This window comes from Haematobia irritans, chromosome 5 (assembly GCF_050003625.1).
Source record: "Haematobia irritans isolate KBUSLIRL chromosome 5, ASM5000362v1, whole genome shotgun sequence".
Classification (NCBI taxonomy): domain Eukaryota; kingdom Metazoa; phylum Arthropoda; class Insecta; order Diptera; family Muscidae; genus Haematobia; species Haematobia irritans.
Genome location: NC_134401.1, coordinates 88086150 through 88109039, shown reverse-complemented (window position 1 = coordinate 88109039; position 22890 = coordinate 88086150). Strand labels below are relative to the sequence as shown.

The 22890-nt window shown below is 34.3% G+C and overlaps 1 protein-coding gene across 1 annotated transcript in view; it reads right to left on the bottom strand.

Annotated features, from left to right (window-relative positions):
- Positions 1 to 15746: 15746 nt before the first annotated feature.
- The window catches only part of LOC142238601 (uncharacterized), a 67561-nt gene continuing 60417 nt past the window's right edge, over positions 15747 to 22890 (bottom strand). The window contains exons 4-6 of the mRNA XM_075310294.1: positions 16280 to 16510; positions 15943 to 16211; positions 15747 to 15889 (exon numbers count right to left, since the gene is read on the bottom strand). Coding sequence (XP_075166409.1) covers positions 15816 to 15889; positions 15943 to 16211; positions 16280 to 16510 — 574 coding nt within the window. The 3' untranslated portion in view covers positions 15747 to 15815. The remainder of the gene's footprint in view (positions 15890 to 15942; positions 16212 to 16279; positions 16511 to 22890) is intronic.

The window sequence follows — 22890 nt, the reverse complement described above, 5'->3', positions numbered from 1 at the left end:
TGAGTAAGTCTTTGGAAGCAGTCAAGCTTTTGTCTAGTATTGTATGATGCGTTTATCCGAAGCTGTCATCAATCCCCCATTACTAATTTACACACCCAATAATACATTTTTATTGTTTTTCCTAAATGGTGGTCCTTTTTGCCGAGTTTGGAGTGGTTATATGAAGTTGGTATGTATCTGTAAGTTGTTCATAATTTTATTGGCGACATTTCTTCCCTTGCAGCCTCAAAAAATCGTATTTTTCACCTTAAGCATATATATTTTTAATGCGCCAATTGGTTACTTCGATTTTACTTTCAGCAAAATGCCATAAACATACTTGTGTTGGATTACAAATAAAAAAAAATATGTATCTTATTTGAATGTTATACTTCAAATATTTATTTACCCATAAACAAAATATATATGATGTCGGACATATACGTTGTTGTTGGACGTTTAGCCTCACTGTGTTGTGAAGATGTCATTCGTTATCTCTCTCATTCGGCATCTTTAGTTTTTCTTTATACTCTCTCGGTCTCTCTTTCTAAAGACATGTGTGTTTATAGGCAATTTCTATGAATATATGCTTGCACTTAAAAATAATGTGCTAAAAATTTGAGATCCAAACATATAATTTTTACACCGAAACATACGAAAAAGTGTCCTTTTCGTCCGTGTGATTGTTCGGTAAAATTTTTAAAAGTTCAATAGCTGTAGTTGAAAAACGGAAGTAGTCGGTGAAAACAGTGATACATTTTTTCGACATTTTTGGGGTTTTGGAGATGACATTTTTTTTTCAAAGCAATACCCCGACATTGCTTTTCTCCTCTCAACAAGTACATTCGGTTGGGATAAATGATTTTTTGCTTGGAGCCAAAAAGTTGAATATTGCGTCACAGTGTTATTTATACCGTACAAAATCTTAAATTTTTATAGAATGGAAGAAAAAGTTTAAGTGAGTTTTTGAGGTGAGATAAGTCCAGATATGTAAACGCATTAAATGTTACCCGACGAAGACCATCAAAATATCTATTTATGGACCTTAATGGACATCAGGCGAATGTGATCAAAAAACAAAATTATTAATATCATTATTATCAATATCATAACATTTGAACCATACACCGAACACGGACTGATATACACTATCTAAACATGTATATTTTAAAAATTTAGAAAAATCGGGTTATAATAGCAACCTACAACCAGAAGTAATGGGAAACCTGTTAAAAATATTAAAAACGGCGGAATTGATATGTGTATTTCAAGTTTTAGCCTTAAGGCCGGTATTAGTAAAAATGTATCCAATATGAAAAAGTTTTGTTGACTTTAATAACTTTTTGTAAAATTAACTAAAATAGGTGGACAAATTACATATTATAAACATTTACTAAATTCGTATTTCCCACAATATAGTTACGAATTCTATTGTGAACTCCAAAATTTGTCCTACAAACTACAAAATTTTCTTTAACAAGTTAATTATGTCTAATAAAATATGTATCTTGATTTTGTCGAAAAATATTTCCTTATTTTGTCATATCGGCGTGTTAGCGGGATTTGTAATAAAGTTTAGTTAAAATTTTCCACATTTTCCTTCGTGTTCATATTTTTTAGTGTACACCCTCAAGAAAAATCGCTTCTCTAACATATGTTCCAAACATATTTTGCAGGAAGCACATATGTGTGTATTGGTTTCTTTATTTTTTGTGTATTGGTTTCTTTATTTTTCAATATTTCGCAATTACATTGAATTGCTTCATCAGGAGTCGATCTACACTGAAAAAAAAAACATACTCGGTTCCAAAGATTTTGTCTTTACTTTAAAAAATTTGGTATTGATTCCGAGCCAAAGAAGCGGAGAATACAAGTAAGGATACTTTTAAGACACAATTCTCTTTTAAATTTAGGTTTTCTGTACTTGCTTCTAGGAAGCAAATTTTAATTTTTTGCTTTCTCAGCTTTTTTTCTTCATATGCTATCAAAGTCCTTTAAAAACGAGTTAACGGCAACTTTATTTTCCAAATTAGGACTCGACTTCCAGTAGAAATTATGCTATATTTGAAGTAAAAAACTTCTTTAAAATAAAGTTTTGAAAAACATGTCCCATATTTAAACGATTTTTTGCTTTGTAGTCAAGATGCAAAAAGACAACAAATTTAAAGACAATTTCATTAAATTTAAAGAATTTTTCTGAATTATTAAAGTCAAGTTGACCTTAGCCTTATAAATTTTTTCTTTCATGTTAAGATACCCATTTTTAAGTCAAATCACTTAATTATAAGGACAATATGACTTCATTGAAAAGTTTATCGACTTTTGGACAAGGAAAATAACTTTATTTTAGAGAAGTGAGTCTTCTATGCTAAGCAAAATTTGTATTCGTATTTTAAAGACATGAAATCTTTGATCTCACGACAATATTTTTTTTTAGTGTACAATAAAAGTAGTTTGATAATTTTTAATTTTTTTGGAGAAAGAATTTTACATGTCATGATTAAAAATTATCAAACCACTTTTATTCTAGATCGACTCCTGATGAAGCAATTCAATGTAGTTGCGAAATATTGAAAAATAAAGAAACCAATACATACAAAAAACGATCTCAAGCTTGATTAATTATTTTCTGTTGGATAAAAGAAATATCGAATACAATCAAAATTTCTAAATAATGTTAAATTATAAAAAAATTATTCAATATCATAATTTTTTTAAATTTTACTTTTCGCCTGGACGGAGAATCGAACCGGGAACCATGCAATTTGTAAGCCAACACACTACCACTGGGCTACGTAGCTGTTATAGTCACCAATAGACAATTATCGTTATAAGTTACATTTATATAGCATAGTTTGCAGCGCCCACGAGCCGATGCAAACAAAACATTATTCAACAGAAATATATATTTGTTAGCCATGTGTACCAGTGGTTAGCATGTCCGCCTTGTATGCAAAGGGTTCTGGGTTCAATCTCTGCTCCGACCGAACACCATTTGTATACCCTCCACCATAGGATGGGGGGTATATTAACTTTGTCATTCCGTTTGTAACACATCGAAATATTGCTCTAAGACCCATAAAGTATATATTATGGGTCGTGGTGAAATTCTGTGTCGATCTGAGCATGTCAGTCCGTCCGTCCGTCCGTCTGTTGAAATCACGCAAACTTCCGAACGAAACAAGCTATAGACTTGAAACTTGGCACAAGTAGTTGTTATCGATTTAGGTCGGATGGTATTGCAAATGGGCCATATCGGTTCACTTTTACGTATAGCCCCCATATAAACGGACCCCCAAATTTGGCTTTCGAGGCCTCTAAGAGAAGCAAATTTCATCCGATCCGGCTAAAATTTGGTACATGGTGTCAGCATATGATCTCTAACAACCGTGCGAAAATTGGTCCACATCGGTTCATAATTATATATAGCCCCCATATAAACCGATCCCCGTTTTGGCTTGTGGAGACTCTAAGAGAAGAAAATTTCATCCGATCCGGCTGATATTTGGTACATGGTGTGAGTATATGGTCTCTAACAACCATGCAAAAATTGGTCCACATCGGTCCATAATTATATATAGCCCCCATATAAACCGATCCCCCGATTTGACTTGCGGAGCCTCTAAGAGAAGCAAATTTCATTCGATCCGGCTGAAATTTGGTACATGGTGTCAGCATATAATGTCTAACAACCATGCAAAAATTGGTCCACATCGATCCATAATTATATATAGCCCCATATAAACCGATCCCCCGATTTGGCTTGCGGAGCCTCTAAGAGAAGCAAATTTCATACGATCCGGCTGAAATTTGGTACATGGTGTTAGTATATGGTCTCTAGTGATCATGCAAAAATTGGTCTACATCGGCCCATAATTATATATAGCCCCCATATAAACTGCTCACCAGATTTGACCTCCGGAGCCTCTTGGAAGACCAAAATTCATCTGATTCAGTTGAAATTTGGTACGTGGTGTTAATATATGACCTCAAATACCCATGCAAAAATCCGATTCGGTTGAAATTTGGTACGTGATATTAGTATCCAACAATCATGCAGGAATTGGTTCATATCAGTCCATAATTATATATATCCCCCATATAAACCGATCTCCAGATTTGACCTCCGGTGCCTTTTGGAGAAGCAAAATTCATCCGATCTGCACCCAGAGAAGGAATATGATCACCTCAAACATGTTTTAAGAGCAAAATGTTATTTTTGGGTGGTGACCATGTAACATGGTTTTCGCAACCATGTTATTTTCTCGGAAATCATGTATCATATAACGGCAAGCAGGTTATATTTGACGAGAAAATAACATTTTAGTGACAAACATGTTACATGGTCACCATACAAAAATAACATTTTGCTCTTGAAACATGTTTGAGGTGATCATATTCCTTCTCTGCGTGTGGTTGAAATTTGGTACGTGGTGGCAGTATATGATATTTAACAACCAGGCCAAAAGTGGTCCATATCAGTCCATAATCATGTATAGCCCCCATATAAACCGATCCCGAGATTTGGTTTTGGAGCCTCTTGGAGGAGCAAATCTCATCCGAGTCAGTTGAAATGTGGTCATTGTGCTAGTATATGGCCGTTAATAACCATGCCTAACTAGGTCCATATCGGTCTATAGTTATATATATAGCCCTCAGATAAATCGTTCCCCAATCACACAAAAATTGGTCCATATCAATAATTGTATATAGCCCCCATATAAGCGACACCATATTTCAATTCTGGTTCTCTATGTATGTGCAAAAGTCCATGTCGGTTCGTAATTATTTGTAGACTTAACTATACATAACTTTTTTGTCTAATATATACCACGTATTGACTAACTCACAATTTAGAAAACGATGTTAAGAAGTTTTAAGATAACACAACCCAAGTAATTCGATTGTGGATGACAGTCATTGGTAGAAGTTTCTACACAGTCCATGGTGGAGGGTACATAAGATTCGGCCTGGCCTTACTTACGGCCGTATATACTTGTTTTAATTGCAAAAATAACAATTTTGTAACAAAAAAATGGTTTTGGTATAAAAGTTTGAAATTTTCGAAAACTCTACCAAAAGAAAGACGTGAAGTCGAGTATAAACATATATAATTTTACAATATAGACATACATTTATTTGGGCGTGAACTATTTTTAGTAGCATTTAACACCATTTTAAATGCATTTAAAATTTCTCGTATTTTTAAATACAAATAAATATGAGTAGTTATTAACGAAAAATTTGTAGTTAATTTAATTTTTACCTTTAGGGCCGGAATTAAGGTTACATTATCATTTTAAAATTGCCATGTTTTCACGTTTTCTTTTCTTTAATAATTCTTTTTAAAGCAAATAAAATGAAAAATAATTTTAGCGGAAAAACTCGAACTTAATGCCCGCTTTTATTTTTGAAAGTATACGTCAACTCATCTTTGACTACTTATTAATAAAGAGGAACTAAACTTATTTTTTTTCTGAAGATCCTTTTTTATATATATCCACTGTTTTTTATACCCTCCACCATAGGATGGGGGTATATTAACTTTGTCATTCCGTTTGTAACACATCGAAATATTGCTCTAAGACCCCATAAAGTATATATATTCTGGGTCGTGGTGAAATTCTGAGTCGATCTAAGCATGTCCGTCCGTCCGTCCGTCTGTCCGTCTGTCCGTCCGTCCGTCTGTCCGGCTGTCCGTCCGTCTGTGGAAATCACGCTAACTTCCGAACGAAACAAGCTATCGACTTGAAACTTGGCACAAGTAGTTGCTATTGATGTAGGTCGGATGGTATTGAAAATGGGCCATATCGGACCACGTTTACGTATAGCCCCCATATAAACCGATCCCCAAATTTGGCTTGGGGAGCCTCCCGGAGCAGCAAAATTCATCCGATCCGGTTGAAATTTGGTACGTGGTCTTAGTATACGGTCTCTAACAACCATGCAAAAATTGGTCCATATCGGTCCATAATTATATATAGCCCCCATATAAACCGATCCCCAGATTTGACCTCCGGAGCCTCTTGGAGGGGCAAAATTCATCCGATCCGATTGAAATTTGGTACCTGATGTTAGTATATGGTCTCTAACAACCATGCAAAAATTGGTCCATATCGGTCCATAATTATATATAGCCCCCATATAAACCGATCCCCAGATTTGACCTCCGGAGACTTTTGGAGGGGCAAAATTCATCCGATCCGGTTGAAATTTGGTACCTGATGTTAGTATACGGCCTCTAACAACCATGCAAAAATTGGTCCATATCGGTCCATAATTATATATAGCTCCCATATAAACCGATCCCCAGATTTGACCACCGGAGCCTCTTGGAGGAGCAAAATTCATCCGATCCGGTTGAAATTTAGTACGTGGTCTTAGTATACGGTTTTTAACAACCATGCAAAAATTGGTCCATATCGGTCCATAATTATATATAGCCCCCATATAAACCGATCCCCAGATTTGACCTCCGGAGCCTCTTGGAGGGGCAAAATTCATCCGATCCGTTTGAAATTTGGTACCTGATGTTAGTATACGGCCTCTAACAACCATGCAAAAATTGGTCCATATCGGTCCATAATTATATATAGCTCCCATATAAACCGATCCCCAGATTTGACCACCGGAGCCTCTTGGAGGAGCAAAATTCATCCGATCCGGTTGAAATTTAGTACGTGGTCTTAGTATACGGTTTTTAACAACCATGCAAAAATTGGTCCATATCGGTCCATAATTATATATAGCCCCCATATAAACCGATCCCCAGATTTGACCTCCGGAGCCTCTTGGAGGGGCAAAATTCATCCGATCCGGTTGAAATTTGGTACCTGATGTTAGTTTACGGCCTCTAATAACCATGCAAAAATTGGTCCATATCTGTCCATAATTATATATAGCCCCCATATAAACCGATCCCCAGATTTGACCTCCGGAGCCTCTTGGAAGAGCAAAATTCATCCGATCCAGTTGAAATTTGGTACATGGTGTTAGTATATGGTCTCTAACAACCATGCAAAAATTGGTCCATATCGGTCCATAATTATATATAGTTCCCATATAAACCGTCCCCAGATTTGACGTCCGGAACCTCTTGGAGGAACAAAAGTCATCCGATACGGTTGAAATTTGGTACATTTTGTCAATATATGGCCTCTAGCAGCCATGTAAAAATTGGTCCATATCGGTCTTTAGTTATATATAGCCGATGACTTATCACACAAAATTGGTCCATATCGCCAAAAATAATCTACCAAAACTTTATTTCCATAGAAAATTTTGTCAAATTTTATTACTATAGAAAGTTTTGTCAAAATTTCATTTCTATAGAAAGTTTTGTCAAAAGTTTATTTCTATACAAATGTTTATCAAAATTTTATTTCCATAGAAAATTTTGTCAAAATTTTATTTCTATAGAAAATTTTGTAATCTACCAAAACTTTATTTCCATAGAAAATTTTGTCAAATTTTATTACTATAGAAAGTTTTGTTAAAATTTCATTTCTATAGAAAGTTTTGTCAAAAGTTTATTTCTATAGAAATGTTTGTCAAAATTTTATTTCTATAGAAAATTTTATAAAAAATTTATTTCTGTAGAAAATTTTGTCAACATTTTATTTCTATACAAAATTTTGTCAAAATTTTATTTCTATACAAAATTTTGTCAACATTTTATTTCTATAGAAATTTTTGTCAAAATTGTATTGCTATAGAAAATTTTGTCAACATTTTACTTCCATAGAAAATTTTGTCAATATTTTATTTCTATAGAAAATTTTGTCAACATTTTATTTCTGTAGAACATTTTGTCAACATTTTACTTCCATAGAAAAATTTGTCAACATTTTATTTCTATAGAACATTTTGTCAAGTTTTTATTTCTATAGAAAATTTTGTCAAACTGAATTATATACGTACTTAATCGGCCTTTTTTTGTTTAATATATACCCCTTATGGACTAACTTACAATTTAGAAGACAGTGTTAAAAAGTTTTACGATACCTTGCCATCGGCAAGTGTTATCGCAACCCAAGTAATTCGATTGTGGATGACAGCCTTTAGTAGAAGTTCCTACGCAATCCATGGTGGAGGGTACATAAGATTCGGCCTGGCCGAACTTACGGCCGTATATACTTGTTTTGTTTAATATATACCCCTTATGGACTAACTTACAATTTAGAAGACAGTGTTAAAAAGTTTTACGATACCTTGCCATCGGCAAGTGTTATCGCAACCCAAGTAATTCGATTGTGGATGACAGCCTTTAGTAGAAGTTCCTACGCAATCCATGGTGGAGGGTACATAAGATTCGGCCTGGCCGAACTTACGGCCGTATATACTTGTTTTAATTTCCTTTCTTGCTAAATATTTTGACTTACTCGTCGTACGTTCCGATTTCTCTTGACGAACCAACAAAAAAAAAATGTGCGCATAATGCCAAAATGATAAACAAAACTCATGTCCACACATACTAAAATTGCTGCTCTCAAGGCAAAAACACATGCTTTTTATACCCTAAACCACATAGTGGTCAGGGTATAATAAGTTTGATCGGCCAAAAAATGTGCCTACCAGAAATATTGATTTTAGACCCCATAAAATATATACCGATCGACTCAGAATCACCTCCTGAGTCGATCTAGCGCTTGGTGTCCGTCCGTCCGTCCGTCTGTCCATGTATTTGTTGTTCACAGGATTACGGTCGCAATTATTAACCGATTTTGATGAAATTTGGTACAGGGAGTTTTTTGGGCACAAGGACGAACGCTATTGAATTTTGAAGAAATCGGATCAAATTTAGATATAGCTCCCATATATATGTATCGCCCGATTTCGACAAATGGGTCTCGTTGCGCGTTTTTTCAAACGGATCGTCACCAAATTTGGCAAAAGGTAATCTTTTCCATCGCCCTTCAAGTCTGCAAAATTTCATCAAAATCGGTTCAGATTTAGATATAGCTCTCATATATATGTATCACCCGATTTTCCCAAATTTGGCCACAAAACCTTTATTTCTCAACCGATCTTACTCAAAGTTGGCTAAATATAATCTTCTATAGCACTAACTATATGTGCAAAAAATCATCGAAATCGGTTCAGATTTGGATACAGCTCCCATATATATGTATAGCCCGATTTTCCCAAATTTGGCCATAGAACCCTTATTTATTAACCGATCTTACTAAAAGTTGGCTAGATCCAGTCCTCTATAGTACTAACTATATGTGCAAAATTTCATCGAAATCGGTTCAGATGTAGATATAGCTCCCATATATGTATCACCCGATTTTGAAAAATTCGCCCCTAATAACCTTATATTTGACTATACAGGCCTCATAACTCTTAACTGATCTTACTCAAATCTTGCACAAGGTAACCTTTTGTGGTATTAATCAAACCCGCAAAATAGTATGCAAATTGGTTCAGATTTAGATATAGCTTCCATATATATGCATCGCTCGATTTTCCCAAATTTGGCCATAGTACTCTTATTTATTAACCAATGTTACTCAAATTTCAAATTTTGATGTACTAGCCGATCGTACTTATACGTACTTGTAGCTCTTACATAAGAATATTGCTCGATTTTCACAAATTTGTATTTATTACCCACACTAATTTAACGATTTTCTCTTTTTTAATAATGGGCTCAATATTAGTGGCATACTAACTCCGTTGGCACAATATCAACACAGATAGTGTTGCTAGAAGTAGGAGCAATTCCCTATATGTAGGGTTTTTCTAATATTTAGCGTCTTGTAGGGACGTAGGGCCACAATGTAGGGCATTTTCACTCAACACAATTTGTAATAATTTTTACATATTGGTGGCTCTAGAGGAGGAAATTAGAAGCCGGCAAGGCTTGATCTTTAACAATGTGTGGTAAACTTTATTCCTGTAGAGAATTTTGTCAACATTTTATTTCTATATAACATTTTGTCAAAATTGTACTTCTATAGAAATTTTTTTCAAAATATTATTTCTATTAAAAATTTTCTCTAAATTTTATTTCTGTGGAATTTTTTCTCAAAATTTGATTTCTACAGAATTTATTGTCAACATTTTATTTCTATAGAAAAATTTCTCACAAAAATTTGTTTATAGAAACTTTTTCCAAAATTTAATTTTTATAGAGATTTAACAAAAAAAGATTACTAATTTGGGTAGAATTCTACCAACTGTGGCAACCGTGGTGGTAATACAAATTTATATTCTAAGTTATATACGTTGCATATTCATGTTTTAAGATAATAAAGTACTTAGAACCATTTTTGTTTTGTAAAATTTTTTAAATTTAACGAAAAAGATAGTAGGGAAAATTGTTTGGAAATGTATGGGAAAGTAGGGAACTTTTTTTGTCCATGTAGGGTAAACCGAACATTTTCCGTGGCAACATTGACTATGAGCTATAGTCAGATTGACACAAAGCACCCATGGACGTGTACCCCTTAATTTTCTTAAATATGCAACTGCGGTTTATCTCCCAGACCTATATGTTACCCCACAAACGCTTATGGTTACTAATTCTGTAATGGTGGTTTAGGGTATGATATAGTCGGCTCCGCCCGACTTTCTACTTTACTTACTTGTTTTTAAATGTCTATTTTCCTGGTTCCGAATACGCAATTTAATGTCCAAATTAAATTATATTTAGACTTAAGCATATCCAATTTTTGGCGAAGCCTTATTAACATGCCAAGGGTATAGCTAAAACCAATGAAAACGTAAAACCGAAACAACTTACAAGCAGTTTCAAAAAATTGCTCTCTTATGATTTTCTCGCTGTGTTATGTTGATATCTTTCGTCAACCCGCCCGGGTTTTTTTCTCTATACTCTCTGTGCCTCTGTCGCTCCCTGGATAAAATATCACAACATATATATGTTATGTTTACTCGAAATTTGTAAATGTATATATGTTTACATTCACACATATTATTTTTATGAAACATTCTTGTCCTAAACATAATATATTCTAACATATATGTCCCAAAAATTTAATGATAGTTTAGGAACATTACATTTTTGCACTTAAATATATTGTGTTTAAAAATTGTGCCCGAACCACATTTTGTTTATATCGGAACATATGAAAAACATATTTTTCTAACAGTGTATAAATGACAATGCTATTTGCACAATGGGACTTGGTTTTGCTCGTCAAGGTTCAATTTTTAGAAAATTTCTCCTTAAATTTTGAAAAAATTAAGTTCGTATAATTTTACTTACATTTTTGGTTTACATTTTTGAGTCGAAATTTCAAAATTTACTGGGCTAAGCATCGGTTCGTGTATATTCGCAAATAAATAATTAACATTATTTTGGCTGGCGAAATATATTCTATTTTTGCTATTTTGTTGCTTTAGCTCATTTGAAAATTTTGTGAATCTCGTGCATAATGCGTGAGTCTTTTGAAGTTGTTCGTGCATAATCCTGCGTAAGTAAGCCTTTGCGTGAATGTGCGTGATGGTGAGTTTCTATCACCCAGTTTCCCTTGTGAATGTGTATGAGAGTGAGTACAATTACTTTCATACACACACACACCTATAGTTTTAACACCTGCTTTTGGAGTAAATTATTAACCATAAAATGTCTATGTTATAGATAAGAATGTTCTCCTCCTGAAAGCGGTAATCGTTTCACATTTTTATCACGAACTTCATTTCACGTAAAACACCAAAAGCAGTCGCCATTTTTTCCTTCTGCTACATATAGGGGTCAACATTATCGGTGACAAACATAAAATAGGTTTAAAGTAATTTCTGCTTAAGTCGGGTTGTTCGTTTGCCGTTGTTGCTTTAATAGTGGTTGGGAAAATATGAATTATATTTTTTATTTGTAATTTTCATGAATGTTTTCGTTGCGGTGTTATGGCTTTAGTTCCAGGTACTCATAGCGCTTGTACCAGTTAATCGTAACAAGACTGCAAGACTTTGTATTTAAATTTATGGATTCTCATGAAGTTTGAAATTCAACAACTCAGCCTGCAAAAGGTTGATCGAAATATTAGAACATAATTTAAGTTATTTGTATGTAATTAAATTTTATTTGAATTAATTTAATGTAATAATTTAATTTAATAAAAAAATTAACTTAATATGATTTAATTAAATGTTTATATATTCACATTGAAATTGGTATCCGTTGTAAAAAACTAAATTCTTGCGATTTATGATTCCCACTATCAGAAATTTGGGAGAAAGTTTTTTTTATGAATTATTTTTTAACTCGTTTTAATTGTGTTTGTTTTAATTCGATTTTTGTTTAAATATGGGTGACAGCCAAACATCATTCAGCATTAATGTGAATAACTTTAAAAAAAGCAATTATTTTTTTGGACCCATGTAGATTAAAATTGACAAAATTATTTGTATTAAAATTAACTATAACGTAAAAAGTAAAAGAGTTGTCTTAAACTAAAAAAAAACAAAAAAAAATATTGATGGACTTAAAATAAAAAAAAAAAGTTTTCATTTTCCAAATCCAAAGACTCAATATCTCAGTTCTGACATACGACCTTAACGGAGGGGCGCAAATTTCCTAAATTTACTTCTACATTTTTTTCAGAAAAGATAAAACAGTAATCCCTCGATTTACGTCGTGATTGGTTCCGAAATTTGAATTTGTCGTCATCGTTGGTACTTATTTCACTTATGGAAGGCGTTTCTGATAAAGTTGGCAAAAAGATCGACGACGTAAATCGAAGTTGGATGGAGCAAAAAATTTGACGACGTAAATCGAAACAACGTAAACTGAGGCGACGTAAATCGATGGATTGCTATATACTTTCATTTAATTAAAATTTCATTATTTTCCAGAAATTTTCTTTACACAATAAATTGCGAGTCCTAAAATTTAGGTTGCATAATCTTTCAAATTAGGTCAATATATCTTTCAGTGTAACATTAGTTTTTTTTTAACGAAAGTTCGTGATCGATAAACTCGAAAAGATTGATGGTCAATTGTGGATTGTGATATATTACACCTAGAAAAAAGTGACCTCTCCTTTAAGTTAAAATGAACTCATTGTGAAGAAAGCTGAACTACGTATAGCGCCAAACACATTTTTATTTGTTTGAAATTAGGTAGAATGCATTCCATATATTAGTTAACGTTTTCCTATATTTATGTACCACTATATTACAGAATGAAAAAATTTAACTGAATTGAATTCATATATGAAATGATTTTATTGAACTTTTTTCATTCATTTGGAAAATTCTTACATATTTGTGGTAAAACTTTTACTTCAAAATTAGAACTGCTTACCTTCGTTTTTATATACAGTTTTATTTATTTATATAGACATTTTTTCTTCAATAAAAGACATGTTTTATTAATATACTGGTTTTATCTTTTATTAATACGACTGGCCTTGAAATATTAGCTTATTATTCCACTATTTCCAATTTCCATGTAAAGTTACCAACTGTAAAACGTAATTCTTTTCTTCTTCTTGTTCCTTTCACTTTTAATAAAATGCTGCGTAACGATTTTGTCCTCCTTTTACAATTTCAATACCTACACACAAAAAATTATCACCAAACGGATTCAATTAATATGATAATTGATTCAATTATTTATTTAATCAAATCCGAATAAAAACCAATTAAAACAAGTAAGTAAAGTAGAAAGTCGGGCGGGGCCGACTATATCATACCCTAAACCACCATTACAGAATTAGTAATCATAAGCATTTGTGGGGTAGCATATAGGTCTGGGAGATAAACCGCAGTTGCATATTTAAGAAAATTAAGGGGTACATGTCTATGGGTGCTTTGTGTCAATCTGACTATAGCTCATAGTCAATGTTGCCAGGGAAAATGTTCGGTTTACCCTACAAGGACAAAAAAAGTTCCCTACTTTCCCATACATTCCCAAACAATTTTCCCTACTATATTTTTCCTTAAATTTAGAAAATTTTACAGAACAGAAATGGTTCTAAGTACTTTATTATCTTAAAACATGAATATACAACGTATATAACTTAGAATACAAATTTGTATTACCACCACGGTTGCCACAGTTGGTAGAATTCTACCCAAATTAGTAATCTTTTTTGTTAAATCTCTATAAAAATTAAATTTTGGAAAAAGTTTCTAGAAACAAATTTTTGTGAGAAATTTTCTATAGAAATAAAATTTTGACAATAAATTCTATAGAAATAAAATTTTGAGAAAAAATTCCACAGAAATAAAATTTAGAGAAAATTTTTTATAGAAATAATATTTTGAAAAAAATTTCTATAGAAGTACAATTTTGACAAAATGTTCTATAGAAATAAAATGTTGATAACATTTTCTACAGGAATAAAGTTTACCACACATTGTTAAAGATCAAGCCTTGCTGGCTTCTAATTTCCTCCTCTAGAGCCACCAAAATGTAAAAATTATTACAAATTGTGTTGAGTAAAAATGCCCTACATTGTGACCCTACGTCCCTACAAGACGCTAAATAGTAGAAAAACCCTACATATAGGGAATTGTCCCTACTTCTAGCAACACTGGCTGTGTTGATATTGCGCCTACGGTGGTAGTTAGTACATATATATGGGAGCTATAGCTAAATCTGAACCGATTTCGATGATTTTTTGCACATATAGTTAGTGCTATAGAAGATTATATTTAGCCAACTTTGAGTAAGATCGGTTGATAAATAAAGGTTTTGTGGCCAAATTTGGGAAAATCGGGCGATACATATATATGAGAGCTATATCTAAATCTGAACCGATTTGGATGAAATTTTGCAGACTTGAAGGGCGATGGAAAAAATTACCAAATTTGGTGACGATCCGTTTGAAAAAACGCGCAACGAGACCCCATTTGTCGAAATCGGGCGATACATATATATGGGAGCTATATCTAAATTTGATCCGATTTCTTCCAAATTCAATAGCGTTCGTCCTTGTACCCAAAAAACTCCCTGTACCAAATTTCATCAAAATCGGTTAATAATTGCGACCGGAATCCTGTGAACAACAAATACATGGACAGACGGACGGACGGACACCAAGCGCTAGATCGACTCAGGAGGTGATTCTCAGTCGATCGGTATATATTTTATGGAGTCTAAAATCAATATTTCTGGTAGGCACATTTTTTGGCCGATCAAACTTATTATACCCTGACCACTATGTGGTTTAGGGTATAAAAACATTGCCACTTCGACAATTGTGTTATATATGCAATATCAATCAGAATATGACAATTTTCGGTAAGAATTTCAGAAATAAATGTTTCGATGTCGTCATCGTTGGTACGTATTTCACTTATGGAAGGCGTTTCTGATAAAGTTGGCAAAAAGATCGAATACGTAAATCGAAGTTAAAATAAACTCATTGTGAAGAAAGTTGAACTTCGTATAGCGCCAAAGACATTTTTATTTGTTTGAACGATGTGATTTTCGTAGGAATTAGGTAGAATGCATTCCATATATTAGTTAATATTTTCCTATATTTATGTACCACTATATTACAGAATGAAAAAATTTAACTGAATTGAATTCATATATGGAATAATTTTATTGAACTTTTTTCATTCTATATGTGTACGCGAATAAGGTATGACGTTCACCTAGTCAAACTTCACGAAATGCTGTTCCATTTTATTTAGAGAAATAATGTTTTTTTTTTCAAACAATTTTCGGTAGAATGGACGTAGGTAGAATGGACACCTTAGTGCAACAAGCATTAATTTATATTCAAGAATCTTCTTCTCGAAGAAATTTTCATCGAAAATAGTATTTGGGTCTTCCAAATTTAATAACATTGTTTGTTAGGCAAAAATCAATTTATTCATCTATATTTTTATGGAAACAAAAAGTGCCTTTGTATATATCACTTTACATGTTCTTTTAACTTAATTTGGGAGTGTAAATTTTTCACGTGCTCTTCCACCATTCGTATTTCATCTGAAAAGAAATTCAATTTTCATTGAGGCATTTAAACACGTGTGTATACTTACCAATATTCTTCTTATCCCAACCATCAACATTTATTGTTAGACCCAAAGCAATATCATATATATTTTCTTCGGCGATTCTCAAATCCCTTTTCAATCGACCTTGTCCACTTAAACAATGCGGAATTTGACATTTTCCTAAGCAAATCTGAACATTAGCTCGGAATTGTACATAGGCAGTATTAGGAAACTTAAAGGCTCGAAATTTGGCATGCAAAGTGTTATTTGAATTCATTATGAAGTTCTCAAAAAGGTATGGATCGACAGTGCAACTAAAATGATATAAATAATATATTTACGAATGTCAACAATGGTCACGATGGGCGATTATTGATATTACCCTCTGAATAAAATCGTTTCAGACGTTCCATTACCATCGGAAACCTCCAAGTATTTGGTATGTATACCATATATGCCAGAAGCTGGTTCATTAAGTTTTATCTCCATTATGAGAGGAGTGCCAGGAATTACCGTAACCATTTGATCAATAAGTTGTCCATTTTGTCGAACTTCCATGGTGACTATTGGTTCTGGAGCTTTTTGTTCCAAAGTTTCAATTATGTCCAGATCTCTATGAAATATATAAAAAATATGAATCAATAAACATTCAATCTTAAAGTTGGAACAAGGAGAAGATTTAGTGGTCATAATCTAGGATCGGAGTTCTAACGCAGAGATTTCCCACTGGGTGCTGCCCGATTGCATATTTAGCTCAATGAAAAATGACTCCCTTTCTATTATGGTGTCCTTCCATGGTGACTATGGCGTTTCACATTACGGTGAAACAACTTAGTGAAGCTTTGAAACTCTGGGATTGACCACGGGATCCTTTGTACTAGCATGCTAACCATTTCAACAAGGTGACTGTTGAAGAGGTGACCTGTTCAAATACCGCTAACGATTTCGGCCTACGGGGTGTCTGTTAGGTATTGTTGTCGGGTTGCTATTATTTTTACATCGGTCATCTGACAGCTGACAGATTTATTCCAATTACAGTTCATTTTATTTCTTACAGATTTACGAAAGCAATTTTATCAATTACATTCAGAAACATAGTTATTCGTGACAGAATTCAATCGTAATTGTCTGATTGCTTTGTATTTGAGTGAAAAAAAAACACTAAAAATCTTGTTAGAGCCTTCAGTATTTAAATGTGAATAAATCTTTTTTTTCTTCTACCATTGCCCGTTACCGTGATACTGACAGTTTTGGACAAAAAACGGCAACAATACCAGAAATGATCCGAAGGGCAGATTTGATCAAAATTCAAGCCGCATTGGCAGAAAACTTGAAAACCTGAGCAACACATATTGCAAAATATGCTTGGAATAAAGCCATTGAAGTTACAAAAAATGCAAGATCTCACCTACAGGTTAGCAAAGGCAAAATTGTCGTTCGCTAGCATAAAAGTGGCCACTTACTAGATTTGGATTTCTCCGATGAGAAGTCATTCCAAATTGATCATTTTGTGGAAAACTGAAATAATCGAAATTACATGCCAAAGAGACCAGGTGAAAGTTTTCACTTTCGATGGGCCACAAGAACTCATGCCCCGCCGGTGGTTATGGTGTGGGTCACCGTTACGTCTATAGTCGCCCTTTAGGACTGGAAAATGTCATAAAGCCAGTGTTGAAGACCTGGGCATAATGTCAAAATCCGTTGGACTTTGCACCTTTGGCATTTTGGAGAGTAAGCTTGCCACTAAAGAATACCCAAATGTTGATAATCTCAAGGCGGCATTTTGCTGGAAATGGGCCAAAATACCGCAGAGACAGGGTGTGATGGCCATAATTTGTGCCAAAGTAGCCAATTGATTCTAAAATGCGATGTTATTTTCGACACTCTTGGTTTAGAATAATAAAATTAAAAAAAAAGTATTAAAAACTATAAAGTTTGTGGCATTACGTAACAGCCACCCTGAACAATTATACAAAAATACATTTTATTTCTTAACCCCATATAAACCGATCTCCAGCATGAGCATGACACTTTAAAATACAGAAAGAATGTTTTGTACGATTTTTGGTGATGTATAATTAAGATTTCCCCGACAGTAAATATGGAAAATGTTTTTTTGTTTAATACCGATTTATATAGATTTGGTTCATTTTTATATCCTCCACCATAGGATGGGGGGTATATTAACTTTGTCATTCCGTTTGTAACACATCGAAATATTGCTCTAAGACCCCATAAAGTATATATATTTTGGGTCGTGGTGAAATTCTAAGTCGATCTGAGCATGTCCGTCCGTCCGTCTGTTGACATCACGCTAACTTCCGAACGAAACAAGCTATCGACTTGAAACTTGGCACAAGTAGTTGTTATTGATGTAGGTCGAATGGCATTGCAAATGGGCCATATAGGTCCCAAATTTGGCTTGCGAGGCCTCTAAAAGAAGCAAATTTCATCCGATCCGGCTGAAATGTGGTACATGGTGTTAGTCTATGGTCTCTAACAACCATGCAAAAATTGGTCCACATCGGTCCATAATTATATATAGCCCCCATATAAACCGATCCCCCGATTTGGCTTGCGAGGTCTCTAAGAGAAGCAAATTTCATCCGATCTGACTGAAATTTGGTACATGGGGTTAGTTTATGGTCTCTAACAACCATGCAAAAATTGGTTCACATCGGTCCACAATTATATATAGCCCCCATATAAACCGATCGCCAGATTTGACCTCCGGAACCTCTTGGAAGGCCAAAATTCATCTGATTCAGTTGAAATTTGGTACGTGGTGTTAATATATGGCCTCAAACTTCCATGCAAAAATTGGTCGAAATCGGTCCATAATTATATATAGCCCCCATATAAACCGATCCCCAGATTTGACCTCCGGAGCCCCTTGGAAGAGCAAAATTCATCCGATTCGGTTGAAATTTGGTACGTGATGTTATTATATGGTATCCAACAACCATGCAGGAATTGGTTCATATCAGTCTATAATTATATATAGCACCCATATAAACCGATCCCCAGATTTGACCTCCGGTGCCTTTTGGGGAAGCAAAATTCATCCGATCTGGTTGAAATTTTGTACGTGGTGGTAGTATATGATATTTAACAACCATGTAAAAAGTTGTCCATATCAGTCCATAATCATATATAGCCCCCATATAAACCGATCCCGAGATTTGGTTTTGGAGCCTCTTGGAGGAGCAAATTTCATCCGAGTCAGTTGAAATTTGGTACATTGTGCTAGTATATGGCCGTTAACAACCATACCTAACTAGGTCCATATCGGTCTATAGTTATATAGCACTCAGATAAATCGATCCCCAATCACACAAAAATTGGTCCATATCAATAATTGTATATAGCCCCCATATAAGCGACCCCCATATTTCAATTCTGGCTCCCTACGTACCGTGCAAAAGTCCATATCGTAATTATTTGTAGACTTACCTACACATACTTGTTTTTGTCTAATGTGAACCACGTATGGACTAACTCACAATTTAGAAAACGATTTAAGATACCACAACCCAAGTAATTCGATTGTGGATGACAGTCTTTCGTAGAAGTTTCTACGCAACCCATGGCCTGGCCGAACTTACGGCCGTTTATACTTGTTTTAAATTAATAATTCTAAAATAAAATAAACAAGTATATACAGCACTAAATTCGGCCGGGCCGAATCTTAAATACCCACCACCATGAACCAAATATTCGAGTTTCCTTTGAAATTTCAGGAGGGCTTGAGGACTTGAGGACTTGAGGACACTTCCCGAAGATAAATTTAAAGATTTCACCTATGAGGACTATATCAGATTCTGGATTTATAAGAACCATTGTTGTTTGAGTTTTAGAGGAATCATTAGCATCTCTTGTGTGCAAGAAAATTATAAAATAACGTATTGATTTGAAATCTTAAATCTGTAGAAATAAAATCTGGAAATTTTACATTGAGTTTCAAACAATTTTCATGATCAGTGCGCCTTCTACAGCCTCAAGAAGTGAAGTTGGTCTATATGGAGGCATTGCCAAATGGACCGATAAAAACTTAATCCGATACACGTTTTTGTGAGCCTAAAATACCAGAATATTTACAATTTCAGGCAAATCAGATAAAAACTACGGTTTCTAGAAACCCAAGGAGTTAAATCGGGAGATCGTTCTTATGGGGGCTATACTAAAATATGGACCGATACTCACCGTTTTCGGCACACCTTTTTATGGTCCTAAAATACCTCTAGATTTCCAATTTCAGGCAAATAGGATAAAAACTTCGGATTCTAGAAGCCCAAGAAGTAAAATCGGGAAATCGGTCTATATGGGGGCTATACCAAAACATGAATCGATACTCACAATTTTTGGCACACGTATTTGTGGTCCTACAATACCCCTAGATTTCCAATTTCAGGTAAATTGAATAAAAACTGCGGTTTCTATAAGCCCAAGAAGTAAAATCGGGAGATCGGTCTATATGGGGGCTATACCAAAACATGAACCGATACTCACTATTTTTGGCACACGTATTTGTGGTCCTACAATACCTCTAGATTTCCAATTTCAGGTAAATTGAATAAAAACTGCGGTTTCTATAAGCCCAAGAATTAAAATCGGGAGATCGGTCTATATGGGGGCTATACCAAAACATGGACCGATACTCACCATTTTTGGCACACCTCTTTATTATCATAAAATACCTCTACATTTCAAATTTCAGGCAAATTGGATAAAAACTACGATTTCTATAAGCCCAAGACCACAAATCGGGAGGTTGGTTTATATGGGGACTATATCAAAACCTGGACCGATATAGCCCATCTTCGAACTTGACCTGCCTGCAGACAAAAGACGAGTTTGTGCAAAATTTCAGCACGATTGCTTCATTATTGAAGACTGTAGCGTGATTACAACAGACAGACAGACGGACAGACGGACAGACGGACATCGTTATATCGTCTTAGAATTTCTCCCTGATCAAGAATACATATACTTTATATAGTCGGAAATCGATATTTCGATGTGTTACAAACGGAATGACAAACTTATTATACCCCCGTCACCATTCTATGGTGGTGGGTATAAAAAAAATTAACAGTCGGTGTTTTAATATTCGACGATTAGAAAATCCAATCTAATTGGATTAAAAAGCCGATCTCATTGGAATTATTATTTGCGATGTGTTATATGTTAGTTTTATTATACCCTCCATCATAGGATGGGGGTATATTAACTTTGTCATTCCGTTTGTAACACATCGAAATATTGCTCTAAGACCCCATAAAGTATATATATTCTGGGTCGTGGTGAAATTCTGAGTCGATCTAAGCATGTCCGTCCGTCCGTCCGTCCGTCCGTCCGTCCGTCCGTCTGTTGAAATCACGCTAACTTCCGAACGAAACAAGCTATCGACTCGAAACTTGGCACAAGTAGTTGTTATCGATGTAGGTCGGATGGTATTGAAAATGGGCCATATCGGTCCACTTTTACGTATAGCCCCCATATAAAGGGACCCTCAGATTTGGCTTGTGGAGCCTCTAACAGAAGCATATTTCATCCGATCCGGCTGAAATTTGGTACATGGTGTTGGTATATGGTCTCTAACAACCATGCAAAAATTGGTCGATATCGGTCCATAATTATATATAGCCCCCATATAAACCGATCCTCAGATTTGGTTTGTGGAGCCTCTAACAGAAGCATATTTCATCCGATCCGGCTGAAATTTGGTACATGGTGTTGGTATATGGTCTCTAACAACCATGCAAAAATTGGTCCATATCGGTCCATAATTATATATAGCCCCCATATAAACCGATCCCCAGATTTGGCTTGTGGAGCCTCTAAGAGAAGCATATTTAATCCGATCCGGCTGAAATTTGGTACATGGTGTTAGTATATGGTCTCTAACAATTATGCAAAAATTGGTCGACATCGGTCCATAATTATATATAGCCCCCATATAAACCGATCCCCAGATTTGGCTTGTGGAGCCTCTAAGAGAAGCATATTTCATCCGATCCGGCTGAAATTTGGTACATGGTGTTGGTATATGGTCTCTAACAATCATGCAAAAATTGGTCCACATCGGTCCATAATTATATATAGCCCCCATATAAACCGATCTCCAGATTTGGCTTGCGAAGCCTCAAAGAGAAGCAAATTGCATCCGATCCGGCTGAAATTTGGTATATGGTATTGGTATATGGTCTCTAGCAACCGTGCAAAAATTAGTCCACATCGGTCCATAATTATATATAGCCCCCATATAAAACGTTCTCCAGATTTGACCTCCGGAGCCTCTTGGAGGAGCAAAATTCATCCGATCCGGTTCAAATTAGGAACGTGGTGTTAGTATATGGTCGCCAACAACCATACCAAAATTGGTCCAATCACACAAAAATTGGTCTATATCGGTTCATAATCATGGTTGCCACTAGAGCCAAAAATAATCTACCAAAATTTTATTTCTATAGAAAATTTTGTCAAAATTTTATTTCTAGAGAAAATTTTGTTAAAATTTTATTCGGTTCATAATAAAATTTTCATCATTGTCAAAATTGTATTTCTATAGAAAATTTTGTTCAAATTTTATTCGGTTCATAATCATGGTTGCCACTCGCCAAAAATAATCTACCAAGATTTTATTTCTATAGAAAATTTTGTCAAAAGTTTATTTCTATAGAAAATTTTGTTAAAATTTTATTTCTGTAGACATTTTTTTCAAAATTTTCTTTCTATAGAAAATTTTGTGAACATTTCTATTTCTATAGAAAATTTTGTGAAAATTTTATTTCTATAGAAAATTTTGTTAAAATTTTATTTCTGTAGAAAATTTTGTCAAAATTTTATGTCTACTTTGTCAAACTGAATTATATACGTATTGGATCGATCTTTTTTGATTTAATATATACCACGTATGGACTTACATACAATTTAGAAGATGGTGATAGGAGGTTTTAAGATACCTTGCCATCGGCAAGCGTTACCGCAACT